The sequence below is a fragment of the Thermobia domestica genome, chromosome 18 (assembly GCF_964235325.1).
Source record: "Thermobia domestica chromosome 18, izTheDome1.hap1.1, whole genome shotgun sequence".
In the NCBI taxonomy this organism is placed as follows: Eukaryota; Metazoa; Arthropoda; class Insecta; order Zygentoma; family Lepismatidae; genus Thermobia; species Thermobia domestica.
This window is the reverse complement of record NC_137471.1, coordinates 694,465-718,959: the sequence shown is the minus strand read 5'-3', so window position 1 is coordinate 718,959 and position 24,495 is coordinate 694,465. Positions and strand designations below refer to the sequence as shown.

At 36.7% G+C, this 24,495-nt stretch overlaps 1 protein-coding gene across 1 annotated transcript in view; it reads right to left on the bottom strand.

Annotated features, from left to right (window-relative positions):
• The window catches only part of LOC145676130 (23 kDa integral membrane protein-like), a 67,659-nt gene extending 43,772 nt beyond the window's left edge, over positions 1–23,887 (bottom strand). The window contains exon 1 of the mRNA XM_081747033.1: positions 23,675–23,887. Coding sequence (XP_081603159.1) covers positions 23,675–23,737 — 63 coding nt within the window. The 5' untranslated portion in view covers positions 23,738–23,887. The remainder of the gene's footprint in view (positions 1–23,674) is intronic.
• Positions 23,888–24,495: the final 608 nt, after the last annotated feature.

Here is a 24,495-nt window from a genome sequence, read left to right as displayed (position 1 = left end):
CATTCATTGGGTAAATCATTGTGATCACGTGATCAGTTATTGACCTATGATGGAATTAGGAGTCCAGGACATTGGAACATTGAAACTTTGTAGGATAATTTGAGAATTGCGTTATTGGTTTTGGTTATTCCCGCCAAATATAAACGTAAGCAAGACGTTGTACCACGTGATTGTCCTTGATGAGGTAGTGTACAGGGATTCATTTCCTTTGTTGTGGTACTTCTTAAGTTTGAGTACACACACACTTCTAGAAAACAGTTGGTTCTACTCAGGTAAACAATTGACGGACATTATTGACATTATTGAACATATTAACTCTAAGACTTAGGTATATCAAGAGAAGTATTCTTTAAATTTGGGAATGGTGATAAACAGAATTTTAACATAAGGTGCGAAATTTGAAACAATACATTGAACTTTAGTCACAGCTCATAGTCTAAGATCATTGGTGGTGATTGATTTGAAATCTGATAGCTAACCTTATTGAATCTTATGACTCATAGACGAAAGGCAATACATGCTACAACACTGGCAAAGTTATTGTTAATGCAATTTGATTGGTTGATCACTATCTGTCGTGCAATCTGATTGGTTGATCACTATCTTTCGTGCAATCTGATTGGTTGCTGATTTCCAAATCTTTGATGCATTCAGTTTTGTTTTGTTTAACATTTAAAAATCTTGGTTTCGTTCAACATTTTGCACTCACTGATAAATATGATCAAAACCGTTTATTTGTTAATCGAATAGTTAAAAACCGGATAAAGTTTGACGGTTAACCGTGAAACGTAAAATTTTTTAGTTTGAAATTTTTTTGCTTGAAATTTTTTGTTTGAAAATTTTTTCGTTTCCAAATTTTTTTGTTTCAAAATTTTGTTTGAGATTTTTTCGTTTGAAATTTTTGTTTGAAATTTTTTTCGTTTGAAATTTTTTGTTTGAAAATTTTTGTTCGAAAATTTTGTTTAAAATTTTTCGTTTCCAAATTTTTTGTTTGAAATTTTTTGTTTCAAAATTTTGTTTGAAATTTTTTTCGCTTCAAAATTTTGTTTGAATTTTTTCGTTTGAAATTTTTTGTTTGAATTTTTTTTCGTTTCAAAATTTTGTTTCAAAGATTTTTTGTTCTAAATTTTTGTTTCAAAGTTTGGTTTGACATTTTTAAAAGTTTGTGCACTTATTAGTAAAGAACTGGAACTGTTTAGAACAAAAACCTTTGACAACATTGTGGTGCAATAGTACACGTCAGAACCTGGGGTTGTACTTGAAAAAACACAATTCATTGAAATGGATCATTTTATTACACTCCACATACATCCATACCAGATAGTGGTTCTGGATATTGTCGATACAATGTATTTTGAACTTCTTGCACTAGTTTGTCTTTAGCATATAATTTTAATTCCAGTTGAAGTCTTTTAAGGTCTATTGCAATATCAATTGATGGAAACTCAATGTCCATTTGATCACAAATAAACTGTTTATCAATACAGGTATGCACTAGCCGGAACTGTTTAGAACAAAAACCTCTGGCAACATTGTGGTGCACGTCAGAACATGATGATTTTAACAAAAGAGACACTGACCAAAGCTTAAAACTTTACTTTATTTTAAATTATAATTTGTAACTGTTTCGGATATCTAGCATATCCTTCTTCAGACACGATCGAAATTAATGAAAATACAGACATATATATAAATGTTGTTATAACAGAGTTTAAATTCTTTAACCGTCATATATATATTCATTCACCTTTTTCTCCCATTTGTTCATAATTATTTCTGCCAACGTCATCAGTTTTGCATCATATATAAGTATCGTTCGAGTTAGTATTCATGATAACATCATCATGGCTACTTGTCTGCAGTTTCTAAACACACGTGATGTGATGAAATCATTTACCAAGATTACTGATTTACAACAAAATATACCTTATAGAATCTTAGCTAGCCAAATGATCCCTACAAAGTTTGGATTAAGAATCGTAGTGAAGCTTGAATATGATAAGAATATAAATTTACCAGCAAGATATTTACCCATGGAAGCATCAAAACAAAAAGAACTGCTGCATTTCTTAAATACTGGATCTGTATCTTTATGCTATAAAAGACTCTTGGGTCGAAGTCATCAATTTGAATTTAGTACACAGCCAGATTCGTCAGCAAAATCATGAATTCAAAGGTCAGCACATCAGACATAGTTGTATGAATTTCGTTTGTCAGGATCACGTCAGTAACTGTGATGAAACCATGAATTCAAATGTCAGCACATTCCTTTCCAATGACGTCAGCAATAACTATAAACCAGCAAATACAGTGTCATCCCACGAAATCATTTGAGCAAGTGCTTTTCAGGAGGAAAGATGTGTACTTCTAACGATAAAGAGTTCATCTTCGCAAGCGATTATCCAATAAATATATTTCAAACAAAACATGTGATGATTGGTATCAGTGCTAGAACATTTGAACCTGTGATTCGATTGGGCAAAGCAGAACAATTTGGTGTACAACTGACCTGTGAAGAATGGCACGAATCGACCAAATGAATGATTATTTTCATGATGAGCTAAATGTGACCATAGTCAAATCATTAGGCTCAAATCATGAAGTGGTGCTGCGTACAGTCCTCGAAGAGAAGATGGTGCTGTTACGTAAAAAGAGTACATTTCATGTCCCTCGCAACATGGTGTATCTAACACAAACAGAATGGAACAAATTCATCAGCGTATTTCAGTGTGTGAAACATGCAGTGGAAGTGTGCAACAAAACAAGTATATTCCTGAAAAAGTACTATTTTGAAAAATGTGTTATGCATATTGTACAACATGTATCTAGATATTGTGATGGTTGTCAACATCGTTCTTGGGTGCATAACTGTATTGATAAACAGTTTATTTGTGATCAAATGGACATTGAGTTTCCATCAATTGATATCGCAATAGACCTTAAAAGACTTCAACTGGAATTAAAATTATATGCTAAAGACAAACTAGTGCAAGAAGTTCAAAATACATTGTATCGACAATATCCAGAACCACTATCTGGTATGGATGTATGTGGAGTGTAATAAAATGATCCATTTCAATGAATTGTGTTTTTTCAAGTACAACCCCAGGTTCTGACGTGTACTATTGCACCACAATGTTGTCAAAGGTTTTTGTTCTAAACAGTTCCAGTTCTTTACTAATAAGTGCACAAACTTTTAAAAATGTCAAACCAAACTTTGAAACAAAAATTTAGAACAAAAAATCTTTGAAACAAAATTTTGAAACGAAAAAAAATTCAAACAAAAAATTTCAAACGAAAAAATTCAAACAAAATTTTGAAGCGAAAAAAATTTCAAACAAAAAATTTGGAAACGAAAAATTTTAAACAAAAAATTTTAAACAAAATTTTCGAACAAAAATTTTCAAACAAAAAATTTCAAACGAAAAAAATTTCAAACAAAAATTTCAAACGAAAAAATCTCAAACAAAATTTTGAAACAAAAAAATTTGGAAACGAAAAAATTTTCAAACAAAAAATTTCAAGCAAAAAATTTCAAACTAAAAAAATTTTACGTTTCACGGTTAACCGTCAAACTTTATCCGGTTTTTAACTATTCGATTAACAAATAAACGGTTTTGATCATATTTATCAGTGAGTGCAAAATGTTGAACGAAACCAAGATTTTTAAATGTTAAACAAAACAAAACTGAATGCATCAAAGATTTGGAAATCAGCAACCAATCAGATTGCACGAAAGATAGTGATCAACCAATCAGATTGCACGACAGATAGTGATCAACCAATCAAATTGCATTAACAATAACTTTGCCAGTGTTGTAGCATGTATTGCCTTTCGTCTATGAGTCATAAGATTCAATAAGGTTAGCTATCAGATTTCAAATCAATCACCACCAATGATCTTAGACTATGAGCTGTGACTAAAGTTCAATGTATTGTTTCAAATTTCGCACCTTATGTTAAAATTCTGTTTATCACCATTCCCAAATTTAAAGAATACTTCTCTTGATATACCTAAGTCTTAGAGTTAATATGTTCAATAATGTCAATAATGTCCGTCAATTGTTTACCTGAGTAGAACCAACTGTTTTCTAGAAGTGTGTGTGTACTCAAACTTAAGAAGTACCACAACAAAGGAAATGAATCCCTGTACACTACCTCATCAAGGACAATCACGTGGTACAACGTCTTGCTTACGTTTATATTTGGCGGGAATAACCAAAACCAATAACGCAATTCTCAAATTATCCTACAAAGTTTCAATGTTCCAATGTCCTGGACTCCTAATTCCATCATAGGTCAATAACTGATCACGTGATCACAATGATTTACCCAATGAATGAGATACTATCCAATTATCAATTATTGATATGACAATAAGAAATGTACCCCTCCCAAAATTTAAGATTGGTACACAAATACACCTGTGTCTTATGAAAAAGTAATAAATCCTGTACTTATTCAATAATAAAGCCGGTCAATAACCTTTAAATTTTGAATATTTGGTCATAAGAGGAATACCAATGGGTCCTAGAAAAAAAAGGTTTACCGAATTTTGTTATTTGATAATTCCCCAAATTTAAAAGGGAACATAAACATATAAAGGTAATAAACCTCTGTACATACCCATATAACATGTACCCATGAAAGAGAAACGAGGTAAACCACCCAAATTTATCATAATACATGTTAGGGTCCAGTACTATAATACCAAATATATAAAATGAGCAATTTCTAAAATTTAAGGGATGGGCCAAGGTACCCCTAACAAATTTTAAAGGGGTGCACAAATGTACCTATGTCTTATGATAGGGAATAGACCCCTATACATAACCATATAAACATATAAGGTAATAGGACCTCATCCAAGAGATAAATTGGGTCAAAATGTCAAACACGTGGTACAACGTATTGCTTACGTTTATATTTTGGCAATTTCGTACCCATGAAAGTGGACGATGTGAACCATCCAAATTTATCATGATACATATTAAAGTCCTGTACTATAATACCGAATGCTTAAATCAAAAAATTCCAAAATTTAAGGGGCGGGCCAAGGTACGTACCTCTCCTAAAATTAAAAGGGATGCACCAATGTACCTATGTCTTATGATAGGAAATGAACACCTATACATTACAATATAACCATATAAGGTAATAGGACCTCATCCAAGGAGATAAATTAGGTCAAAAACCAAACACGTGGTACAACGTATTGCTTACGTTTATATTTTGGCAATTTTGTACCCCTAAAAAGGGAACGAGGTGGACCACCCAAATTTATAGTGATCCATATTAGGGTCCTATACTGTAATACCAAATGTTTAAATTGAACAATTTCCAAAATTAAAGGGGTGGGCGAAGGTACCTCTCCCAAAAATTTAAAGGTGTGCAAAAATGTACCTATGTCTTATGATAGGAAATGGACCCCTATACATGACCATATAACCATATAAGGTAATAGGACCTCATCCAAGGGAATAAATTAAATCAAAAACCAAACACGTGGTTGTACCTAAATTTGGCAATTTCGTACCCATGAAAGGGAACGAGATGGACCATCCAAATTTATCATGATACATAATGAGGTCCTGTACTATAATACCAAATGCTTAAATTGGAGAATTTCTGAAATTGAAGGGGTGGGCCAGGGTACCCCTCCTAAAAATTTAAAGGGGTGCACCAATGTACCTATGTCTTATGATAGGGAATGAACACCTATACATGACCATATAACCATATAAGGTAATAGGACCTCATCCAAGGAGATAAATTAGGTTAAAAACCAAACAAGTGGTTGTACTAAAATTTGGCAATTTTGTACCCCTAAAAGGGAACGAGGTGGACCACCCAAATTTATAGTGATCCATATTAGCGTCCTATACTATAATACCAAATGTTTAAATTGGGCAATTTCTAAAAATGAAGGGGTGGGCCAAGGTACCCCTCCCAAATTTTTAAAGGGGTGCATTAATATACCCATGTCTTATGAAAGGTAATGGACCCCTGTATACGCCCATATAACCATATAGGGTAATAACACCTCATCAAAGGGATAACTTAGGTCGAAACAAAACACGTGGTATAACGTATTGCTTACGTTTATATTTTGGCAATTTTGTACCCCTAAAAGGGAACGAGGTGGACCACCCAAATTTATAGTGATCCATATTAGCGTCCTATACTATAATACCAAATGTTTAAATTGGGCAATTTCTAAAAATGAAGGGGTGGGCCAAGGTACCCCTCCCAAATTTTTAAAGGGGTGCATTAATATACCCATGTCTTATGAAAGGTAATGGACCCCTGTATACGCCCATATAACTATATAGGGTAATAACACCTCATCAAAGGGATAACTTAGGTCGAAACCAAACACGTGGTACAACGTATTGCTTACGTTTATATTTTGGCAATTGTGTACCCCTAGAAGGGAACGAGGTGGACCACCCAAATTTATCATAATACATATTAGGGTCCTGTACTATAATACCCAATGTTTAAATTGGGCAATTTCCAAAATTTAAGGGGTGGGCCAAGGTACCCCTCCCAAATTTTTCAAGGGGTGCATTAATATACCCATGTCTTATGAAAGGTAATGGACCACTGTATACGCCCATATAACCATATAGGGTAATAACACCTCATCCAAGGGGATAAATTAGGTCAAAAACCCCCGAAATTTAAATTTTTGGCAATTTTTTACCCATAAAAGGGAACGACATAGACACCCATTACGGATAGAGGTACATACTATGGTCCTAGGCTACCACACCCAATTTTTAAATTTGGCAATTTCCAAAATTTAAGGGGGGTGGTCCTATGTACCCCTGCCAAAATTTAGGGGGTGGGCCAAGGTACCCCTGCCAAAATTTAGAGGGGGTGGTCCTAGGTACCCCTAGGTCATTGACCCCGGGCCAAGGTCATTGACCTTTGACCTATGACGTCACGAAAATGAGTTCAAGGTCAATTCGGGCCAACGGGGGGGACTACTACTGTGTCAAAGGGAACGTAATTTTGAGAGAATAATAAGTATCATCTGTACTTTCTATAGAAAAAAAATCATCTTTTGTGTTTCTAATTCCTATTAGTGCTAGTGGTATAAAGTATATAGTGCATAGAGAACGGATGCTGAGCTAATAAATAAGGGGGAGAAGAACAATTGTTTAACTGAAAAATTAAAATGACTTCATTAAGTTATATTTTAATTAATAAATGACCGGTAGATTGACTCTGTCCTAGCTGTTGAAGTAGACAAAGTATCTTTCCCTCTCGAATCTCGAACTTTTTCAGACGCAGTCCGCTATATGGATCCGCCATTTTGAATTTTAAAATTTTAATGTCAAATTAGTAAGTTTGTAATCAACAAAGTCAAATGCACCAATGTACCAAGTCCAGTTCACCAATTTTACTTTTTCCAAAATTGGTCCTCCATTTTTTTATTTGATGTCAAATTGATAATTAGGGATGGTATCGAGACGAGACGAGACGAGACTCTGTACAGTGTCGGTCTCGTCTCGGTTGATAAATAGCTGTCTCGGTCTCGGTCTCGTCTCGAGTCAAAAATCACCGTCTCGGTCTCGGTCTCGTCTCGGTCAATAGATGCTTGTCTCGATCTCGGTCTCGGTCTCGAGGACCAAATCTCGGTCTCGTCTCGAAAGTCTCGAAAGTCTCGAAATAAATAGTGTGAAATTAAAATTGTGAAAATATTATTATCGTACAGTCTGTCGTTTCCGCTTCTTATTTTTTGCCTTCATTCTTGACTATTATGGTACGCTGTACCTCTTCATAGCTAATTTGCTAGCGCTAATGCTTTCCATGCGTGTGTTCCAGGTTCAATCATCTGTGGGCAGTGGCGGCGGTTGGACGTTAAAAGTGGGGGGGGGCAAGACATGATCTGAATATTTGATATCAATGTTAGTTTTCCTGGTTGCTTGTAACACTTTGTTTGGCGAAAGGTTGTATAACTAATAGGATACTATCTTTTTCAGTTAAAATACCGTATATCGTATTTCATATTTTATTAAGTAAATTGACAAGAGAAACGCAAGTAGACACTAGCCCTTTGTACTCTTAAACAACGAAGGTGGAAGAAGGGATTTGATTCCTTGCTCATGAATATCTGTGTGGAAAATTGTGTGATCAGATTAGAGGCATATTTAATAAATTTGCAAAACAAATAAACAGAAAGGATAATATTAATCAAATAATCATAGTAATGAATAATGGGGCTTGTTTTGCAAAAGTTATATTGAAACTGGAAATTAATGAACAACTTATTTTTAATTCCATGCTATTATATAGTTATTACTCTTAGAATGACAGTGAATACTACAAGCATATGCTACGACATTTAAAGAAATACTTTTGCAGCTTCCCGAAACATGTTCGCTGCCATTAAGTACAGTTTTCACTTTATTGGAATATACCAAAACTCAGCAATACTTAGTGACTCCACATTTCAGTTATACAAAATAATTCTAAAATCTAGAATTATGCTAAATTTAATAAATTGAATTGTATATACAAAACTGTATATGTACACCCCTAAACTCCTATATTATACTGCAAAATTAATATTCCTTACTGAGCTCCTTCGTGGCTAAGCGGTTAGCGTACACGCCTTTGACGTGGGAGACCCGGGCTCGATTCCCCGGGGGGAGCTCACGTGGTTCGAACTCCACGTTGATAATTAAGTCCATAACTTCGCTGCTAAACAGAATGTTAAACTGAAAAAAATCAAATCAAAATATTCCTTATTATTAGAAAGAACAAAATACATTTTAGGAACTGTTGATTTTTGTGCAATTAAAGAATAACTTGTGAAGGACTTCTTTTCTAGCGAAATGTTATCTCAATTAGTTCCAGAGCAGCTGACTAACATATCGAGCTCTTGCAAGAAGAAATTAAAGTACGCTCTAATTGTGGCGCTCCAATAGGTTAATTTTTGGTCCATTTTTAGTAGCAGTTCAAACGCAATTCCTGTAGCTTTCTTAATTCCACGGGAAGACAACCAATAAGTACTCATGGAACGACAAATATTTTATGGCACCATTTTTATTCTATGAACCAATAATACATACAAAACTTTATATTTCCAAATGAAACTATATACATTAATGGGTAATTTCGAAAAGGTGGGGAGGTGGCAACTGCCCCCCTTTGCCCCCCTAATCGCCGCCCATGTCTGTGGGTATATCATATCTGGGATAAAACCCTAATAGTAACCCATATTTCACTTTCTAGCAATAGACTTTGTCTCAAATAGCCTCAGTACTGCCTATACAATTAAACTCTATTAAATTAACTCCAGTACTATACAGTAGTTTATTTTCTTCCTTTGAATCAGAATTGATCAATACCTCCTAACGGATAACACAACACATAGCAGCACGAAAGTATTAAATCGGACCGAAATTGAAATTTTACAATACCTCATTTATTGTCCAATACATTCTGCTTTGACTGTCATTTTAAAAACAGAATATAACATTCATGATCTTAACAAATAGGGTAAATTACTACAATATATTTTGTTTCTAATTGATCAAATGCTTTATTAGCGTTTCATATATACGTATTTAATTTACACTTTATAACACGGACTTACTGAACCTTGTGGTGGGAGCTAAGACACTCACCTTTGTTATGTGTGGTCTTGGGTTGAATCACCAAACAAGTTAGATTCAAAGTCCGATATTTCGCATAGTTCGCGTCTCAATTTAAGTACATTCTGTTTCTTATACGAGATTGTAAGGTCGTAATGCATTACTATGCATATATCCAGAGCCGTAACTAGGCAGGAGCAACTGGGACAGTGTCCCGGGGTCCTCACCCATAAGGGCGTCGAAAAACCCAGTCAGGCTTACAAAATTTCTACTCTGAGAAATAAGGAAAGGATAATACGTAAGAAATTGAAGAATTTAGTGCTATAATTTAAATAATTTGTCATAAATACTGCAGATCTATCTCTTTGTACGCTAGGAAAAATGTCGCCCCTCGGTGGCGACAAAATCAGCTTTGGAGGCCCACAGAGTTATTGTTACTCATCTAAGTAGGACAGAACAATAATTTATTTCCTTTTTGAAATATCTTGTTTTACTTTTCGTACTACTCTTCGCAGTAGCTTATGTGAAGTATAAAAAAATTAAAATCTATTTATTTATTTTTATTTTATTTTGTTTATTTTTTGCTCTGATTAACCATAGAATTTCAATGATGTCACGCAGAGACGTAAGCAGACTACAGCACTCTTGGCTACAGCAGAGCCGTAAGCAGCACGCTTGACTACAATTCGCGTGGTCCCAAGTTCGATTCCCGGTGTGGGTACAGTTGAACGACCGAAGTGGTTCCACTATAATCAGTAGTTCCATGTCTCATTTAGCCGCCCTAGCATAACTGTGGGACGTTAAACTAAAACAAGTTAACCCAAAAATTAACACAATGCGTATTACTAACTGTAAGTCTTTGAATAATTGCATATAAACTGAAGAAAAAACCAAAGTCCAGATTTTAGAAGAAAACGAGGATAATATGCTTTTTGTTGGGAACACTTTGACAAGACAGTGGTGTCAATCTTAATACTGGGTGAAACACCCTCATTTCTATGGCGACATAGTCAGTAAGTGAGAGCGATGCTTACTGTTCTCACAGGAGTAATTGGTGCTCTCACTTACTGACGTACGTAGCCACATGAAATAAGGGTGTTGCACCCAGTATTACAATTGACGCCTGTATATATATAAAACAACATCGACGATTGGGAGGTGATTCCTAACACCAAGATAAGACAAAATGCTTCCTTTCGGAGTTACACGCTGCCAAAAACATGAAAAAAATGAATTTTAATGTTCGATAGCTCCAATGCCGGAGCCAAGGGAGGGCCAGGGGGGCCAGGCCCACTTGCTCAAAATCTTGGCCCCCTAGTGCCCAAACACAGTGATATAGCTATAGGTTTACAAACGCTAAGTGAGTCGTGGCCACAAGTTAAACTACTACCAAAACATCTCTCCACAGCAGAGTTACCAACTGCAGAATACCGTATGTTGCAATAGTCTGCGTTCCGAAATGAAATGAAATCAAGATTTACGTCCCACGGATATGCCAACTAGGCTAATGGTGACGGTGACGACGAGAGATGAATGAAATGGTGGAATGAAGAAACTGAGAGGAAACGGGAGAACCCCAAGAAAACCCACGCACGTGGTGTTTGTCCACCACAAAGTTCACTTGACGCGAGCTGTGATCGGACCAAAGGTGGACGCTCTACCACTGAACCACTGCTCTGCGTTTCGAGTAAAATAGCTCTACTAGTTTATGTTCGTAGTACAGCAAGATCTAATTCACCGAAATCTGTAGGATGCATGCATTGATCTCACCACCTGAACTACCTTTTAACCAGTGGCGTAGCAGCTGCCCCCGCAACCCCCGCAGTGCGGGGGGGGGCCGAGGTATAGGGGGCCCCGAAGTCTTGCGATGAATAAAGATTTAAAGAAGTAGAACTTTAACCTTACTTCTGTCGGCTTTACAACTAGGGCCCCTTCTCTATACTTTGCGGGGGGGCCCGCAAAAGTGTGCTACGCCACTGCTTTTAACCCTTGTATCTTATTGACGTAGTTATCTCCTTTGTTTTCGACAAAGAGCCAGAAAGAAAAGCAAAATCAGTCGGCATTCTCATTCGCTTTAATGCTAAAATTTATACTAAAATATGAGACACTTACTTACAAATAGCATACACTTTAGTAAAACATTACACTTGCGTTGGACGAAAGAAGTGTTCGTACATTACCTATTACAATTCGTACAGTAAGTGGTTAATTCTCATTGACTATGGCGACATAGAACAAATGCATAGTAATCATTACATAATTTGGTACTACTACTAGTACTACTACTACTACTAATTATTATTATTATTATTATTATTATTATTATTATTATTATTATTATTATTATTATTATTATTATTATTATTATTACAGTTTATCTACATAATAATATAAATAACTACTTATATTATTATGCGGTATTAAAACAAATCTGGAACTTGTGATATTTATTCACTTCCATCATTCCATCAGGCAAACTGGTCTCATGTGTGCAAGAAGGAATGTTTTCGAGCTGGTAAAATTTGAGATGACTACTGCCTATAACCTTGAGCTTCGCCTTATATCCAATTCTATTATAGCAGTCAACCTCCGCCGTCACCCCTTGCTCATGTTCGGCAGCAATCACGAGCACTAGGTTTACTCACAAAAGGATGTCGCGGCATGTTCTGCGAACAGCTTGTTGTTTACAGTTCCATTAAACTTTCAGAAGTAATGTTCCACTGTATAAATATGATAAGCAGACTTGTTTCAAAGAAGTAGTTATCATATTTCTGTTTTTAAAAAATAGTGCTTTTAAATAGGATAGGCCTAATGGATGGAATAAGATATGCATATTCAATGATTTTGAAATTATACAGTACATTTTAGCTTGTGATTCAACCTTACAAGTTTTGTGAGTATATGAATCAAGTTTTTCCATTCATTGAAGATGCCCCCCTCAAAATGTTCGTGGTCTCTTCATTGGCCCCCTTGAAAAACATTCTAGCTATGCTACTGCATAGCTCCAATACTATGGGATCTACCGTAGTCGGGTCAAGACTTCAACTAAGAACTAGTATGTGCCCTATCCAAATATCCATGTATCACTATCTTGCGGTACTTCTGCAACAGCTTTTACAGAGGTAGTTGGTGAGTACTTAAAATTATATGCCCTTAGCCAAACTCCTTCTATGAAAATTGTTGCGTGAGTACCGCAGGATTCTGAAACGTATTTTTGGATAGGTCGCATAATAGTTCCTAAGTAAAGTCTTGACCCGACTACCGTAGATCCTATAGTATTGGAGCTATGGACCATTAAAGTTCATTTTTTCATGTTTCCGGCAGCCTATAATTCCAAAAGTAAGCATTTGGGCACCCAGGTTGGTCTATACTTTTTGTCTTATCTTGGTGTCAGGAATCACCTCCCACCCGTTGTTGATATATATATATAGATAGATAGATAGATAGATAGATAGATATAGATAGAGAGAGAGAGATGGACAGAGAAGGTTACATCAGCAGTGGATTTTGTTTCGGGAGAGGTTTGAGAAACGGGTAAGAAACATTTGTGCTGTACGTGCAGTGCAAAAAAATGGTCACAAATTTATTTCGGGAGAGGCTTGAGCCTGATAGGCACCCCCTAAATATAGGACTGTACATCAGTCAACCGTCCCCATATTATCTAACACTGCGACGAAAGAAATTTTGAGTAAAGACAATTTTAATTTTTATCAATATTCGAGACGAGACCGAGACTTTCGAGACTGACCTAAGTCTCGTCTCGGTCTCGTCTCGATTTATAGAGGCCTGTCTCGGTCTCGGTCTCGTCTCGGTTATATAAAATCCGTCTCGGTCTCGGTCTCGTCTCGGTATATAAAAGCCCGTCTCGGTCTCGGTCTCGTCTCGATAGTCTCGGTCTCGGTACCATCCCTATTGATAATTAACAAGATCAAAAGCCTCATTATAGCAATTTTTTGTCCATTTTTAGTGATTTTGAATTATGAGCACGTTTCAAGCATTTGATCCATAGTTTATCGATCTCTGTGCGTCGCCCTTTTGGACCGTCGCTCTCCTGGCTGTCGCTTTCTTTGTGCGTCGCCTTTTGACCCGTCGATCTCTTGACTAACGCTCTCCTGGTCGTTGCTTTTTTGCCATCACTGTCTTTGCTGGTGCTCTACTGTCGGTACACCCATGTTTATTACAAAACTCGATCTTTACATTATTAACTATCTTCTCTTCAATATGTATGATGGTACTTGCAAAAGAATACCATATCAATATCACAAATGCAAACTATGCGAGACCGCGAGAAGTCTCGCGAGACTTCTCGCGCGAGACTTGCTGAAGTCTCGTCTCGCGTTCTCGTCTCGCAAAAGATATCAGGTCTCGTCTCGCGTTCTCGTCTCGCAAAATATTATAAGTCTCGTCTCGCGTTCTCGTCTCGTTTGCGAGACAAGACGAGACGAGACTTCTCGCGTTCTCGCGTCTCGCGCCCATGCCTAGCTCCGCGGAACTCACGGACTTCGAACGTCATCAGGTGATTGGGTGTTACTTGTGTCAGAAGTCTGTACGCAAGATTTTCACACTCCCAAACATCCCTAGGTCCACTGTGTCTGATGTGATAGTGAAGTGGAAACGTGAAGGGACACGTACAGCATAAAAGCGTACAGGCCGACCTCGTCTGTTGATAGACAGAGACCGCCGACAGTTGAAGAAGGTCGTAAAGTGTAATAAAGCAGACATCTATCCAGACACAGGAATTTTAAACTGCATCAGGATCCAATCCAAGTATTATGACAGTTAGGCGTGAGGTGAGAAAACTTGGATTTCATGGTCGAGCGGCTGCTCATAAGCCACACTTCGCTTGTTGTAAGGAGCGTAAACATTGGACGATTGAACAGTGAAAAAACGTTGTATGGAGTGACGAATCACGGTCCACAATGTGACGATCCGATGGCAGAATGTGGGTATGGTGAATGCCCGGTGAACGTCATCTGTCAGCGTGTGTAGTGCCAATATTAAAATTCGGAGGTGGTGGTCGTGTTTTTCTTGGAGGGGGCTTTCACCCCTTGTTGTTTTGGGTGGCACTCTCACAGCGCAAGCCTACATTGATGTTTTAAGCACCTTCTTGCTTCCCACTGTTGAAGAGCAATTCGGGGATGGCGATTGCATCTTTCAACACGATCGAGCACCTGTTCATACTGCATGGCATGTGGCGGAGTGGTTACACGACCACAACAGCCCTGTGATGGACTGGCCTGCACAGAGTCCTGACTTGAATCCTATAGAATACCTTTGCGATGTTTTGGAACGTTGATTTTGTGCCAGGCCTCACTGACCTACATCGATACCTCTCTCCTCAGTTCAGCACTCCGTGAAGAATGGGTTGCTATTCCCGAAGAAATCTTCCAGCACCTGATTGAAAGTATGACTGCCAGAGTGAAAGCTGTTATCAAGGCTAAGGGTGGGCAAACATCATATTTAATTCCAGCAGTAGAGATGGAGGGCGCCACGAACTTGTAAGTCATTTTCAGCCAGGTGTCCGAATACTTTTGATCACATGAAACTATAGGTCTATATGTTGAACAGCAATCTTCTAATCCCTGACTGAAAGGACAGCGTTTGGAACTGTGGCAACTAAGTACCCCACGTGGACTTGACGAGCGTCTATCAAATGCTGGAAATGAGGGTTCCGGTTGGTCATTGAGCTATCGGAGGAGTTTTCAATAAGTTCCCACGGGCGGTGACTTATGAGTATTCATTACACTAGCCATCATATGTAGAAGGCGGCATCCTCTATATAGGGTGGCTATGCCTAAATTCAGCCGTCTCCAGTAGTCAGCCATTTTTTAGTAAAAAGCATATAAAATAAGCATGCAGTAGCCTGTTATCAAACAAATAGTCAACTAAAACTTAAATTAGAGCTCCAGTAGTCAACCTTATTTGTTCTGGCCTGGTGTGACTTCTCGTGGCGGAAAAGAAAAATTATCATTTGAGGCCTGCTGATAGAAGTGAGCAAAGTGAGCATTTTGTCAATAAAAAATAAAGAAGCTTTACTTCAAAGTTAAAGTACTCGTATTATTGTAAAATAGTACGAGTTATTGCTTTCTTCGATGCATGAATGTGTGTAGTTTGTTAAAAAAAAAATCGTGGTTTTTGATACAAAACAAGATATTGCGTAGGGGGGTTGCATTTTTGATAACGTTTCCCGGTAGTCAGCCATTAGGGGCTGACCACTGGAAATGACTCCCAGTGGTCAGCTCCCCATTACTTTCAACGGACTACTACTGGATACATAAACATATACTCCAGTAGTCATCCACTTATCATTCATTCAATTTAAATGCACATTTCTACAACTAAGACACTTAACTAATACGTAGAAGACTTTTCTAACGATTTAATGAAAAAAGCAACTGTTATGAAGTCACCAATTGCATCATACAAGCATGATACAGACCAATCTGGTATTATAAGCATTTCAATTCTTGTATTATCCTGGAACTGAGGAAAAAAAAGATCAAGGATTTATGGCTGGTCCGAATTATTTCTCTAAAATTTAAAGGACAGGTAATGAGTATTTTTTTTAACCCTGATCATAGAATAGTCTTTTAATCCAAGGTAACTATGACGAAATCAGGGATATCTATATCTAATTGATTTTTGATGATTTAAATTACTACGCACAATGTCGCGTTTCTGCACGTTTTTAATTCCAAGGTTGCAACTGCTCTTTAACTGCTATTATTATTATTATTATTATTATTATTATTATTATTATTATTATTATTATTATTATTATTATTATTATTATTATTATTATTATTATCGGTTCTGTTCCTAGAGTTGCCTGATTGCCGAAACAATACAGAATAATCATAAATATTTACATTCTAACTCACTGTGACCGTGACGAAAATATGTCTAACAGTTTAAGAACGCGTGATTCAGCGTTTCTTTCAACCAGTCCAAAGACATCTTCTACTGGAATAGACTCAGTGTCAGATGTTTGTGTAACCAGGTGCGTTGAGGTTACTGTATCCAAAGAGTCTTCTTGTTCTACACTAATGAACACATACAGGGTTACATCAGAAGATACTTGCTAGTGAAATGTTCGATAATCTTAGTCCTGGAACATACCGCATTTTAGCAATTAAACTTCTAGAGCCTACAAATATATCTTCGATATCAGAAATAGACGTTATCTCTAACTCAAACCAGGAAAACGACACATCCGTTACGACATTTTGTGCTGAAACGACGCAAGGTGAAAGGTCTGCTTCGGTTTCTACAATCAGTAGTGTCAGAAATAACTTCATATGATCTCAGAAGAAATTCAAAAAGAACCTTCGTCAAATACTTCCATATCATTTGTCTTTGATCAGCATCTTTTCTGGCTAGCTCCAATCAAAAACAAAACTACCAAACACGTACCCAGAGAAAAAGTTCAAAGTGCAATATCCTCCCAAGAATGGAGAAATTATCAGATGGTAAAGAATGAAAAGAAAAGAAAGGAACGTCTAGAACGAAAAAGGAAGAGAATAAAAAAGAAAGAAAAATTTGTAAAAGTCAAACAGAAAGAAAAAGACTGTCAAGCTAAGTAGCACTAGTAGTTGAAAAGACGAAATGCAAGAAGTTGTTGAAAGCCGTCTAAGGCCCATGAAGAAGAATTGATAAGTGATATTGAGAACGATACACTTAGATATATTGGATGTGATTTTTGTGATCACTGGTACCACTTAAAATGCACATGCCTCAGTGAATTATCGTACGAGGAAGCTGCTGAACAAGTGTTTGTGTGTCCTGAATGTGCTTAATGAACTTCATATTAAAGGGTTAATGTCATAGCTAAGTATAAATACGGTATCAATGTAAATATAAATAGGCCTACATATTAGTTTTAAATAGGCTAGTCTAGGTCGAGGCACATTTTTCTAAGTTTATGGTAAGTATCATACAAGAAGTATTTTTTCCTGTGTCGCAATATATTTTCCACGTAGTTTTTCTCTGTAGGAACTGTGAGTGTTCCTTAATATTTGTCCCTTAATTTGCTACTGGGGAACTGATCTATAAAATTCCATTAAAAAAGCCAATTCTGTAGTGTGGCTGAATACTGGTTAAAGTAATTTCTGACCTGTGGTTTTCATAGGCCGACTGCTGGTGTTTTTAGGGTTTCTGGTATTTTCTTTTTCCTGAGTAATTATTTATAAAAGATTTCCTATGTGAGCTACACAATTGTAAAATGTAAACTGCTCTTTGTAATGCCATATGCAGTTCAAGTTATTAGTAAAATATTAATTTTTTATAGTTTAAAAAAGTTGAAAATCTCCTTAAATGGCCGACATTTACCCTACAAGCTGCACATCTTTTGAAGAAATAAACTCTACATGGTATAAAAGGAAGTACGCACTTAACAGTTTATAGTCGTACTAGCGTTATCATTGATTTATGATTTATTTATTTTGATGACGGAAGTTTTCTTAGAAACAACAATGAATCAATTAGGATCACAAGTGTCATTATTTCAAGGAAATAGATATAGCACGTCTGTCGGTTCTTTCACATGATAAAAGAGACAGGTACGTTTAAAGATAGGTTATTCCATACAATTGAATCACGTTTTCTGTTCTACGTTTAAAGGAAAATACTGTATTTGTACTTACTCAGTTTTGTCAGTAAGCTTATCTTAGTACGACATCAGAGGTGATATTTAATAAAGTTTACGTACTAAAAGGAAATATTTCATTTTAAATTTATATTTCCTTTTTCTTCTTCTTTTTTTAAAATCTTACTATAGAAGGTATCTCAAAATTCTATACATGCAACAATTAGCTGCCTATCCTCTTGGGTCACCATCAATACGCTATCTTTTAACGATGAAATAATCGGTCTACTTGGTGCACGATGATAAAACACCCATTGCCAGCTAAGGATTGCTTCCACAACCAGAAAATCGACCCTCTTTCAACTCACAAGAGGTTTACGATGATAAAATAGACCCATGGCCGTCTCACGACTGCTCCACAATGATAAAATTGCCTAATGGTAGATTCACAATGCGTTTGTGGTAGGCTCATTGAAACTTCTTTACAGGCTGATGATAAAACGCTATAGGCTTGAGACTGGACTTGGAAGATCATGTTGGCCTATTGTCGGTTCACAACTGCACTGAGAAAAAAAATTGTGGGTGGCGTATGTAAAACCGTATGTTACATTTGTAAATCCTGTAGTTTTTGGACTTAACGTACAGCAAACGTGTAACTGAAAACGCCTGTTTTATAACATTTTCTGTAAAAGTGTTCCATCTGTACGTACTTTTCGTATGAAAATATAGAGGGTCAGGATCTCACATACAAATGGACATATATATAACATATAGCTGACAAAGGTAACATACATATATGTATATAATATAAGGAAGACTGTTAGATATCCTGCAACGGCATGATGTAACATCTAAGGGTAGTGCCTATGTAGCATACGGATAACGTATGCTCCGTAGTGATTTCTGTACTAAGCAACAGGATTTCGTATATTTCTACCTGTACAAATACCGTTGTCCGGAGAACGGATTTTTCTCAGTGTGGTTTCTATGATAAAGTAGACGACTGCCAACTTGACGACTGGTCTGCGACGACCAAATTGGCTCACTGTCGGTTTACATCGAGTTCCTGATGATAAAATAGACGTACAGTACCTACTGCTGGTTTGACGACCGATCTGCGGAGACAAAATTGGACTACTGTCAGTTCACAACGGTGCACTGATGACTCACGGCTGGTTGATGGCGATACAAATGACTCATTGTCAGTTCATGACCTGTCCATTATAACAAAATCAGTTGACTGTCAACTTACGACCGGCACACAACAACAAGTTACATGATAGCTCTATCGGGTCGTCATTGTCATGTTTATCAAATAGGGGCAACACGGTAGGAGAACAGGAAGACTTGAGATGGGTTGCCACGTTGGAAGAACTTGTAGCTGTCATTAAAAAAAAAAAAATCTTGGAACCCTACCATATTTCACCGTGTACACATAGTCTTGAAAGGGTCATAAAACATTTTTTTCCATCTTGCAAGGAGTCGAACAGTGTCCAACTTTCTGGGACGCCTTGCTTGCTACCTGCTATCGTCCTCCCGCTGACATAAAGGAAAAACCAGTTTCGCCGCTTCCGAAACAACGGATTCTTTGGGACAGGGAGGGGAATGCGCCAGAATACACGTTTTTAATGAGGAGGTTAATTGTTTGTCCACTAGACTGCAGCGCTGCATGGTGGTGATACATTTCTTGCTTACAAGAAGTTGTAAAATCTAAACAGTAGATAGAAAGATCGGGTAGCGAGGTCTTTTTTATGACAGCTACAAGATTCATGTAAAGTGGAAACGTCGTTTTACAGGATTGGCTGAAGGCCTCAACAAATAGAATAAAAAAATATAACAATTACTATATATATATATCTTTGTTAAAAGAATTTAAACTTTGTCATAAGAATGACTATATATATATAGTCATTCTTATGACAAAGTTTAAATTCTTTTAACAAAGATATATATATATATATATATATATATATATATATATATATATATATATATATATATATATATATATATATATATATATATATATATAGTAATTGTTATATATTTTTATTCTATTATATATATTTTTTATATATATCTGTATTTTCATTTATGTTCGATGTCTGAAGAAGGATATGTTAGATATCCGAAACCGTTACAAATTATAATTTAAAATAAAGTGGGTCAGTGTTTCTTTTGTTAAAATAATCAATCCAAAGCCATCGCTAGTCTTGCTAAATAGGGGTAGTAATTTTATTTGTTTTGTTTTCAATTTCTTTCCACTTAGACGAAAGTAATCTGACTGAAGGAAAGATCAAAATCATTCTGGTGATTGGCGTTTAAAATGATCGATAAATGTTTGGGGAATTCGACTGTTTACATTCTGACAGGTAACTAAGAATTCAAGACTGTCTGTGAACAAACTTCTGAAAAAAACTTTTGGTATCGAGAAAAACATGTGCGACAGGACTTGAAGTAGTCACAAGAGATTGATGACAAAATTATTTTGTGAACAGGAATTGTAGTAATTCAGGCATAACTTTTATTTGGACAAAATCAGTGTCCTCGTCTTCAATAATAATTATAGTCGTGTCGCTCTATCAACATAATCACAACATAACCATCCTGCAATCATAACGCTACCGAAGACGCCGCGGTTGTCGTTCGTTGCTGGTGACTTCATGTTCTTCAAAGTACTCAACTGTTGCCAGATCACGCCACCACGCAAAAATCGTACAGTCCGTAACCAAGGTCCGTCGATCCTACTGTTCCTAGGGTCGACGGACCTTGGCCCGTAACTGATTGGAAATGTTCAGAAGTGTACGTTAAATTGCAACACAGCATTAATTACACGTGTTTCCAGATATGTACCCCGGGAAAAGTCAGTTTGTCGGATAACATCGAGTTTGTGGATTATTTAAAGACCTGCCCCGTTTCTCTCCCATTACTCGTATTTGAGAATCTTTAATCTTAATTAATTGTATTTCTCCTGTATCTACCTGTAGAGAGGGACATCTACGGACAGAACATTTTATTACACTTACATGGTATAATAAAGAAGTATTTAGTCGTTAGATTTTGAGTGAGAACACGGACGCACCCCTTGGATCGGGACCACCAAAATGTCGTAACTCGATTAACGTTTGTAGATTTTCTTAGCAGAACCATAATTGTTTAACACAGAAATGAATGATGTAGACTAAAGATTTGATTTTACGCCTCATCTGTTCTCTTCTAATAAACATTATTTAGTTCTATCATTTTTTTTTCTAAAAAATATAATTAACAATTACTTATCGTCCTTTCGAGTACAGAATATGACACTTTCGATATTATATAGATGTAATGGACCCCTCCAATTACTTTCGACTTCTCCCAGCAAACACTTCTAGGTGCGCGCCTGGCGAGAACACACATTGAGAAAAATCCGTTATCCGGAAAACGGTACAAATATACGGCATCCATATGTTTACTATGGATATCTATACGAACCATATGTTATCCATATGCTACATACTAGGGATGGACACAAAGTTCCGGTTCCGGCGGAACCGGTTTTCGGAGATCCAGTTTTCAGAACCGGTTCCGGATCTTGATCGGAAAACCCGGTTCCAGAACCGGATCTTAGGAACCGGTTCCAGACCTGGATCCGAAAGCCCCCAAAGACCCGTAAAGGAGGCACAAAGTTCACCTTTAAAAATGCAAAGAGGACCATGCGCTTGTGCCCCCAGAAAAAAATTTGGGCTACCAGTGGGTGTTTAGCCAAATGAGTTGGCCAGTTTGCCTGTTTAGCCAATAAGTTTGCCAATTACCCAGTTTATTTAGCCAAATGAGACAAGCTGCCGCCGCCTGGGCGCCTGCCTGTCGTTTCCACCATTTCATCTAGCATACTGTGCACAGCCTGCCTGCAGCTCGGGTTTAGCGTAAGGATGATCATAAAGTTTCGGTTCCAGCGGAACCGGTTCCACGAGGAACCGGTTCTTGGAAATCCGGTTTTCAGAACCGGTTCTGGATCCGGTTCCAGACCTGGATCCGAAGAATCGGTTCTAGACCTGGATCCGAAGAATCGGTTCTAGACCTGGATCCGAAAAACCGGTTCCGGAACCGGATCCTTTCAGACCCGAAAACCGGTTCCACCAGGAACCGGTTCTCGCCATCCCTACTACATACATACTGCACTTTTCCCGCTTAGATGTTTCTTCACTCGGCTGCAGGGTGTGTCACAGTTAGGAGTCTTCCGTACATTACATACATATACGTAAGTTATATACATCAGCTAAATGTTATATACGTCCACTCGTATGTGGGATCTGACTACCTATACACAGTTCGTTCTTTCATACGGAACACTTGTATAGAAAGTAGGCATAAAACATAATTTTTCAGTTATACCTTTTCTGCAGTGAGTTTCGTAGGTTGCACATTAAGTTCAAAAACTACAGTGTTTACGCATATAACCTACGTTTTTACGTGCGCCACATACGCTGTTTTCTCAGTGCACATTCTTTACGGTATTCTGAAAGCACATGAAATAATAAAATTAATTTTAGATTTATAGCATATCAATGCAATACAAAGTAAGTTATTACAGCATCCGTTGATAGCATTGATCTCGCAAATATAACAGTATTACTAATTGGTACGACTTTTTTTATGGTGATAATGATCGATTTTTTGGTAACTCCGTGTCTTAATTGAAAAAATGAGATTAAACATAAATCTACAAATTACAAAACAATCACATAAAATTCAGGAAAGCATACGAACTTCTACTTTTGCCCTAAATGACATTACTTTCGAATATTAACGATTTCGTTACATTGCGTATATATATATACAAGGGTGGATCCATGGGGGGGGGCTAAGGGGCTATAGTTCTCCGTTGACGCTCAGGTTTACACTGGATAAAATGGGCTTCAAATTCTACTTTACACTGGATAAAACGGCAAATTATGGTTTAGCCCCTCCCTTGATCATATCCTGGATCCGCTACTGTATATATATATTTGTAAAAGTATGCCCCTTTACCCCACTTTCTTTCCGAGCGAACGAAATGAACTCTTATCTTTGCACCCATCTCCGGACTCTTCTCACCGATAGATTTGGGTTCGATTCCCACTGTTCGGTATTAAAATTAACTTGTATATGCACATCTCATATAGTTTAGATGCTGTAAAGAAACTTATCTTTCAAAACCAACCAAATGTACCACTTAAGAAAGGTCATTATGTCCCACATTATTTTTTCTATTTTTTTTTTTTTTTTTTTGACTAAACATTATATCTTTTCAATCTTTTTTCTTTTGCTGTTCATTTTCTCATTTTCAGTGAAGAAAAAATTAAGTGAACCTACAACTGTGACCAAAATTAAAGAGAGATGTTAAAAGGTTAATAAAGGTCATTATGTCCCACATTCTGCCGTAACATTACATTCTAATAATTTTCATTCCTTTGATTATTATTATTTAATTTTCAGTGAAGGGGAAATTGAGAGAACTTACCACTATGACGAAATTAAACAGGAATAGTGCATATTTCACCAAAGACATTCCACACGAACGCATCTTTCAAAAACTTGTTAATCTTGACTCGAGTATATATATTATCAAAATTCAGTATAAAAAATCGAGAACACACTGTATCAATCTTTCCTGAAATATTTGCTCCTTTAACCACTGTCGTACTTTCGTGATGTAATATTCTTTGTCGTTGTTTCAGAGGATAGAATAGGTGGCACTATAATGTTTATGTAATACTTATAGATGTCATTTAATCTAATCTATGTGGAAGGTAACGTAGCAACGTTAAATAACTGCTGATAAAATACCATAGAAACGTTCACAGCGTGGCGGAGAGGATGTAACATCGATTTCCCGAAAGTGATAACTTTAATCTATGTATGCTCGCAATCAGTACTGACTCAGAAGTCAAGAATTTTGAACAATAATCACATTTTATGAGCTCTTTCTCTTTCTATTAATTGACGAAGATCAAAGCAGGTTGTTCTTGGATTTGACTTTAGCGTCCCGTTCAGCAGCAAGGTTATATGAAGCTTGTACCTACAGTTTTAACGTGGGATACGAACCACATGAACTGCCATCTGAAATCCAACCTGGTCTTCCATGCCAAAAGCGTGTACGCTATCTCCATAGAGACAAGAAAACTCACGTGATGGTGTTAACGGTATTCTTTTGGAGTATCACGAAAACAAACTGCTGAATTGTTTTTGTGAACGAACACGACATGCGAATATTTGAATTTATAAATAAGCGAAAAGCATAATTGAAGATTTTGACAAATTGTGTTCGCAGAACAAAACAAA